The sequence below is a fragment of the Pinus tabuliformis genome, chromosome 7 (genome assembly GCF_031772625.1).
Source record: "Pinus tabuliformis cultivar Carrire ecotype Pingquan chromosome 7, CPIR1, whole genome shotgun sequence".
Classification (NCBI taxonomy): Eukaryota; Viridiplantae; Streptophyta; class Pinopsida; order Pinales; family Pinaceae; genus Pinus; species Pinus tabuliformis.
Genome location: NC_142293.1, coordinates 105,054,349 through 105,061,648, shown reverse-complemented (window position 1 = coordinate 105,061,648; position 7,300 = coordinate 105,054,349). Strand labels below are relative to the sequence as shown.

The 7,300-nt window shown below is 39.6% G+C and overlaps 2 protein-coding genes across 2 annotated transcripts; both read right to left on the bottom strand.

The window, feature by feature from the left end:
* Positions 1 to 628: 628 nt before the first annotated feature.
* Positions 629 to 1,690, bottom strand: LOC149245510 (disease resistance protein ADR1-like). The gene has a single exon (XM_089455605.1). It carries the CDS (start codon positions 1,683 to 1,685, stop codon positions 852 to 854), a length of 834 nt encoding a protein of 277 aa, XP_089311731.1. The 5' UTR covers positions 1,686 to 1,690; the 3' UTR covers positions 629 to 851.
* Positions 1,691 to 1,921: 231 nt separating this feature from the next.
* On the bottom strand, positions 1,922 to 4,042 carry LOC149245509 (putative disease resistance protein At4g33300). The gene is made up of 4 exons (XM_089438979.1): positions 3,556 to 4,042; positions 3,014 to 3,423; positions 2,259 to 2,614; positions 1,922 to 2,156 (listed from the first exon to the last, which is right to left on the bottom strand). The coding sequence occupies exons 1-4, from the start codon at positions 4,040 to 4,042 to the stop codon at positions 1,922 to 1,924; spliced, it is 1,488 nt and encodes a 495-aa protein (XP_089295105.1).
* Positions 4,043 to 7,300: the final 3,258 nt, after the last annotated feature.

Sequence of the window (7,300 nt, the reverse complement as noted above, 5' to 3'; positions counted from 1 at the left end):
TATAAAATTTTAAAGATTAAATTTTAAGTTTCTCTTAAAAGATATATATGATCTCTTAAAATTTTGCAAGAGGCAAACGTTTCTGTTTTATTAAGACAGATAAAACTTGCAGATTAAATGCCCACTCTAAACCGCAGATAACAGGAATACACAAGAACATATATACATATATTTGTAGTGGGGAAGACACCTAACAAGGAAAAAAAATTGACTGTCAAGTTCATAAAGCTTGTAATAACAGTCCAGTAGCATCCCAATCGAATGTATATGCGATTACACAAGTAAATCTCGTGATAACAATCGAGTGGTATCTCAATAGTATGCATAAATATGGGATTTGTGTATAAGATGAAGAGATAAGCAAATTTAGTTCAGACTGTGAACTCTAAATGTAATGCCAATTAGGAACTTATCAAACCTGCAATTCATCTAACCAACACTGTTGCATATCCCAGTGATAGACTCCAAGGAATTTACAGATACCCTTAGAATATGTGGATAACTAGATTTTAGAGATGGTAATAATGGAAATGGGACATGAATAACATGTCTTTTATTATCATAAAATAAAGCAAAACATTACAAAGATCCTTGTTTGGAACAAGGACAACAGAAGTGGCCATTTACATCTACATTCATGGACTTCACTTCAAGATTATTGGTAGATAAACGCATATTTAAAAACAAAAACACAAAAAAAATTCCTTCTAAGAGAAGTCAAATCGTCATTTTTATCAGCTGAACTGGAATTTGGAGACTTTTCAATACCCATAACCTTTCACATATTCATAAAAGCATGTCTTGGCTTCTTACCAGTTTATGATTTAACTCCTTGTTGTGTAGGTAAGATATCAAGCATCCAGCCAATCCAGACTGAAGTGTGCATCTACCACTTCAACTCTAAGCTCTGGAATAGCAGAGCTCTTGAAACGCATCCATTGCTGTCCAATCTTCTCATCACAGATAACATGCTTTAGATATCTCAGCCTTCCAACTGATTTAGGCAGCTTCCTCAATCGGGAGCACTCTCTCATGTCAAGCTCCTCGAGTTTCTTTAGTTGTCCTATCTCTTCGGGAAGTTCTTTTAGGCATTCACATAGCGAAATGTCCAGATATTCCAGTTTCCCAAGTTTTCCAATAGATGCGGGAAGTTCTTTCAGACCTAGACATGCAGATACGCTTAGCATTCTTAAAGAGACGAGCTTCCCCAAGTCATCAGGCAACTTTTGTAGAAGGTGACAACTAGTGATAGACCACTTCTCAACTGAAGACGTGTCACAGATACCAGGGGGTAACTCCTCTAAATCACAGCAGTGGTCCAAGTTAAAATCTTGCATTATGGGAAGCTTTAGGCTTGACTGGGAGCTGTTGAACCTGGACATATTTCCAAGCCCTTCACATAATCTCAGAGATAGCTTCTCCAAGTTCTGCAAGACTTTACTGTGCTCTTGAAGTGGGGGTACATTCAACTTCTCCAAGTGAATAGTCTTAAGTTGAGTAAGTGAAGATAAGGCTGGTAGACTGTTCACTGTGGCTTTCTTGTACCCATAATTAAACACTATGAGGACTTTCAGTTTCCTCATGGAACTCAAAAATGATGGAAGAAAGTATTTGCTTGCAGAAAAGAGTAAAACCAAAGCCTCTGCCTCACCAAAATTCATCTCACACCACTGGTCGTCTTCCATTGCACCTACAGAGGTGAACCACAGATGCAAAGTTAGATTAGAACATTATATGTTATTGCACACCCTATGAAATCATTGCATATCTTTTCTAAGAACTTTTGAACCAATGGTCAACACCTAGATATCATTACATATCTTTTCTTGCAGATCACAGAGTGACAGCCTATTTGGTGTAGGATAAGGTTGGCATGTGACAATTCTTTTGACTCCCATGTTTAGAAAAAATTATGTATGCTTCAAGCAAAGCTGTTAAAATCACCCACCGGTGTGAATGGAAACAACTTGAGCATCAAACGTTTGATCCTTAAGCAGTTCCATTTTGCCGGCAAACTGTCTTCCTTTTTGGGCATAAGCAACCTCTTCCTACGAGCTATGCTGCCTCGGGACGCCAAATATAGGGCCAAATCCCGCATTACATCATGTTGAGAAAAGTACAGTTCAGAGGCACTGCCATAATTGATTGCTTGGCTCCTACTACATCCAATTACCAAGACAACGGCACAATGTATAAGACAGAGGAATTCAAGATTAAATGACCTTGAGCACACAACAATTAGAAATGAAGGCGCTTACCTGAGATTGCTTGTTAAATTCAACAGATTTCTGCTTGCAAGCTCTAACAAGATGACAAAAGCATCTTGCCACTCCATCTTTCGCACATAAACCCAAATATCCAATAATGCATCCACTGAGATTTTTCTATCCTCTGGAAATGACCCCAAGTCTAAGAAGCACTCCCGTGCTTCCTCATCCAGGGCATCAATACTGGTCTCCAAGCATCTAAGAAGTCCTTCTTTGTGATAATCTGATATTGATTCCCCATTTAAGAGCTTGTTCTTGGCACCCTCCCAGGCCGGATGAGGCTGACCATACAAAGAGCTTCCGATCACCTTCAGGGCAAGTGGCAGGCCTTTACAGACCGCTTGCACCTGTGATTCATACATCAGCAACACTAATTGAAAATTCTATAGGTGGAAACCAATCAAATACCAAAAACAAAAGTTGTTATAAGCATGAATATTTTGCCTCATAAGCTTAAAGTTTATTCACATGTTTTTGTTTGATTGTTTATGAAGATGAATATAGAATTGAGTCTATGGCTAGAATCTTGTTCACTGGATTACCGAAACCATTGTTAATGGCAGAGTAAGTATTAATATGGAATTATGTGAAACGATAATGATATCTTGATATGATATGCCACTGTAGTAATTGCTTGTAATTAGGGACATTTAGGAGAACACTGTGTCACAATCATTAAATTGAACCAAACTTAGTAAAATAATATATTGCATATAAATAGCATTCCAGTACTGCAAGAGACATACCTGCTTGACTAGCTTCTCGTCTGCATTACTTGGAATTGATTTCTGTCCAAAAGCCCAAAAGCAGAAAAGAGGCAGAGCATCGGCATCATCCAGCAATGGCAATTCATAAAGCCTGGTAGAGGTTGTTGTGCGGATGATAGAACGATCTCGGGTTGTGACAAGGGTCTTATAACCTTCACCTTCAAATAACAATTTCTCTAAAATTGCCTTAGACCAGACATCATCTAACACCACAAGAGTTCGCTTGCCTCGCCTGAGCAGCTGCTGCTGCATCTGTCTATGTGCATCCTCGATATTCTGAAAATCAGGTTTCTTCCTCCGAACAATCTTCTCCCACATGGTCTCTAGAATTTCCTTCAGGTTCGGTGATTGTGAGACCGTGATGAAGATGATATTGTTTTGAAAAGAACCTGCCATACATAAAAGATCAGTTTGTTAGGATGGAAAGTCCATAAATTGAACAGAAATATAAATTTATTAAGTGGAAAAAGATAGCCTTTTAGGAAATGAAAATGGTTTGAATAATTAAAATCCCCAATTACCTTTAATTTCTTGATCATTGCAGAGGGACAATGCCATAGTTGTTTTGCCAACGCCCCCCATACCTTGCACCGCTACTACGGACACCTCTCTCTGGAGTAGAATCCCCTTAACATTAAAAATATTTTTCTCCAGTCCCACTACAAAATCAGATTTCACTGAGCCACTACAATTGGAAGTAGAAGCTTCGTCAAAAGCTCCAACAAGCATACCATGTGGACCCATTTGTTGTAACATCATGGCATTCTCATCGGGATCATTGGTGAGCCTGGGAGCAATTGTTTCATTCACATTTCTCTCATCCACTGCCTCCAACTCGTACAGATGGCGAAGACTCTTGAACTCCATTATGGTATTGGCCAACTCAACAGATAATTGGTCAGGTATCTGGTATTGAACGAAGTCACGGATTTCCTTTTCCAGCTGGTGGATTTCAGAAGCATATCTGAGGCTCTGGAAAGTATTAAGAGGGCTGGTTTTCTCGCACATTTTCACCAATTGAACGCCTCTATTGAGGATGCTCAGGGACTTCTCTGTTGGGTATTTTTGCTGGGGAAATACCAAAACCAATTTTCAAACACACAGAGGCAATGCTCTGTTTTTACTTTACTCCAGGATCTTTTGTGCACACAGAAGACTTTTAAAAATTTCACTCAGAGACAGAGTATTTCAACATCATAAAAGATTTCTGAGAAATTACTGGTTAACTGCTGTAAATCCCTTTTTTCATTCACTACAGTGAAAACAAATTACTTACTGGTGTAAAACCTTCATTCACATTTACTGGCGTGAAACCATTTTTTTTACATACTGCTGTAAAAACAAAATTTACACAAACTTACAAATGCGCTCCACCATTTTCTTTATCCACTACTTGTCCAAAACCACACATGGTTTTTTGGTTTTTACTGCATCTTCGTTTTACAATGCTCCACACAAAAAAATTACAACATATTTGCGCACTGCTGTGCATACACCCTCTGGTTCTTCACATTTTACACACTGCTGTGTGTTTTTCCTTTTACTGCACCCTCGTATTTTTTTTGTGAGCACACCCTTAAAAAAAACTTCCCGTGTGCCATACATTACATATTTAACACATGCCGTATATAAGAAATATAAAACATATAAAAAAATTAAAACTATGCGCCCATGCTCATATTAATGGGACTCCACCAAAAATTACGTATGTGCCCATAATCATTTAAGACGGGCCTCCACCAACCTTCGTAAATGCATTAAAGGCCTCAGCGTTTCCTCCACGGCGGATAATGAAAAGACAAACATTATACAATTTGGTTTTGGGAAGCCATCGGGTCCGCACTTCATCGCATCGCAACTTTACTCATGTTAAAGACCCCGACCCTATGACATTGCCGATAGCGATGTGCTGATGCGATATCGGCGATCACTCATCGGCGATGTTTCATATTGCTGCCACTGACTGCCTCCGATGCTCCAACCCGCCGATATGCCGACTTGCCGATATGCCGACACGATCTGGACCGCTGATCGGCCAGATTTAACGGTTGAGATTTAAAGTGGATCCTTTATTCTGCAATTTTAAATTTTGAGTGTTTCTGCCTCCCGATCCTTGGTGAAGTGCGCGGCTATAGTCTTCATGCTGCTGCATGGCTCAACTGTTGCATAGTTGAAATTATATTTTCAACACTCCCCTTTAATTTCAACTGTTGGGCATTCAATGATACCCAAACACTTCCTCAAAAATTCAAAGCTTTTCTGATCCAATGGCTTTGTCAAGATGTCTGCAACCTGTTCCTGAGTGTTGCAATATTGCAAACTGATTTCTCCATTGCTTACCAATTCTCTGATATAATGAAACCTTGTATCAATGTGTTTCGTTCGTTTGTGAAACACTGAATTCTTTGACAATGCAATAGCAGAGCTATTGTCACAATAAATTACTGTTTCTTTTGCCTGCTCTTGGCCTAGACTTCTCAACATCCTTCTCATCCACACTGCTTGACATGCTGCTGCTGTAGCTGCCACATATTCAGCCTCTGCTGTAGACAATGCTACAATGGACTGCTTCTTAGAAGCCCATGAGATGGCTCCTGAACCCATGTTAAAAACATAACCGGAAGTGCTCTTCCGATCATCTACACTTCCAGCCCAATCACTGTCAGTGTATCCAACCAAATCTGAATGTTCTGAGGCATGATATAGAATTCCAAACATTTTAGTGCCTTTGACATACCTCAAAATTCTCTTTGCTGCCTGCCAATGTGCCTCCTTTGGCCTCTCCATAAATCTGGAAATCAAACTAACAGCATACATTAAATCAGGCCTAGTTGCTGTTAAATACATAAGGCTGCCCACAATACTTTTATATAAGCTAGGATCAAAATCCTTGCTGCTGTCCTCTCTGCTGAGCTTTAATCCCATTACTGTGGGAGTGATTGCTGCCTTGCATTCTTCCATCTTAAATCTGCCCAAAACTTGATTTACATATCTTGCTTGAGATATAAAAATCCCTTTTTCATTTTGATCTACTTCTATGCCTAAGAAGTATCTCAACAAACCCATGTCAGTCATTTCAAATTCATCCTTCATGACTGATTTAAAATTCTCAATAAGACAAATATCATTTCCAGTGAAAATAACATCATCTACATACAAGACAACAATTAAAATTTTACCATCCTTTTCCTTGATGTAGACTGTGGGCTCTCCTTCACATTTGTCAAATTCATTATCCAATACATATGAGTCTATCCTGCTGTACCATGCTCTTGGCGCTTGCTTCAGCCCATAAAGAGCTTTCTTCAATTTGCACACTTTGTGCTCTTCACCTTTCTTCTCATAACCGAGAGGTTGTTCAATGTACACCTCTTCTTTTAACACTCCATTTAGGAATGCTGACTTCACATCCATTTGGTAGACTTTCCATTTGTTTTGAGCTGCTATGGACAACACTGCTCTCACGGTTTCCATTCTTGCAACCGGGGCGAAAGTCTCCTCATAATCTCTCCCATACTGCTGCTTGTACCCTTTGACAACCAGCCTTGCCTTGTGCCTTTCTATCTTGCCTTCAGCATTGCTCTTGGTCTTGTAGACCCATTTCACACCAATGACTTCTTTGCCTTTTGGTAGCTCAACCAAATCCCATGTTTTGTTTCTCTCTATGGCATTGATCTCCTCATCCATAGCTTCTATCCATTTCTTATCTTTAATTGCATCCTCGAAATGAATAGGATCATCAACATGACAATACAAGGCAAATAAGGAATTCATTCCTTCATCATAAATATCACTTAGATTTCTAAATTTCTTACCTCTTTCACTTGGTGTGCAAGTGCTTGAAGATGCACTTGAATTTCCTCCTTGTGGTGTGCTTGGAGAAGCACTCTCATTGATCCTCAATGGTGTCCCTTGCTGTCCTTGTGTTGGCGCTGCTGTTTGGGGATGCATTTCAGCCACTTCCTCTTCATCTTCATCATGAGACAAAACAGTTCTTGACATTAACTCTCCTCTATGCTTCCATCCCAAGCTTCCTCTTCAATGAATTGAACATCTCTGCTGACAAAAAACTTCTTGGTAGATGGGATATACAGCCTGTAGGCTTTGGATTCCTCACTGTATCCAATGAATAGACATTTCTCCCCTTTGCTGTCCAACTTCCTCCTTAGCTGATCTGGAATGTGTGCATAGGCCACACATCCAAAAACTCTCAAGTGGGTGACTCCTTGCTTTCTCCCACTCCATGCTTCTTCTGGCACCTTGTTC

Excerpts from the sequence above, each read along its gene's own strand:
- LOC149245509 (XM_089438979.1), bottom strand. The coding sequence starts at position 4,042 with ATGTGCGAGAAAACCAGCCCTCTTAATACTTTCCAGAGCCTCAGATAT. Across the intron at positions 2,615-3,013 it reads ACGAGAAGCTAGTCAAGCAG|GTGCAAGCGGTCTGTAAAGG; the intron begins GTATGTCTCTTG and ends TATGAATCACAG. Across the intron at positions 2,157-2,258 it reads AATTTAACAAGCAATCTCAG|GAGCCAAGCAATCAATTATG; the intron begins GTAAGCGCCTTC and ends TGGATGTAGTAG.
- LOC149245510 (XM_089455605.1), bottom strand. The coding sequence starts at position 1,685 with ATGGAAGACGACCAGTGGTGTGAGATGAATTTTGGTGAGGCAGAGGCT.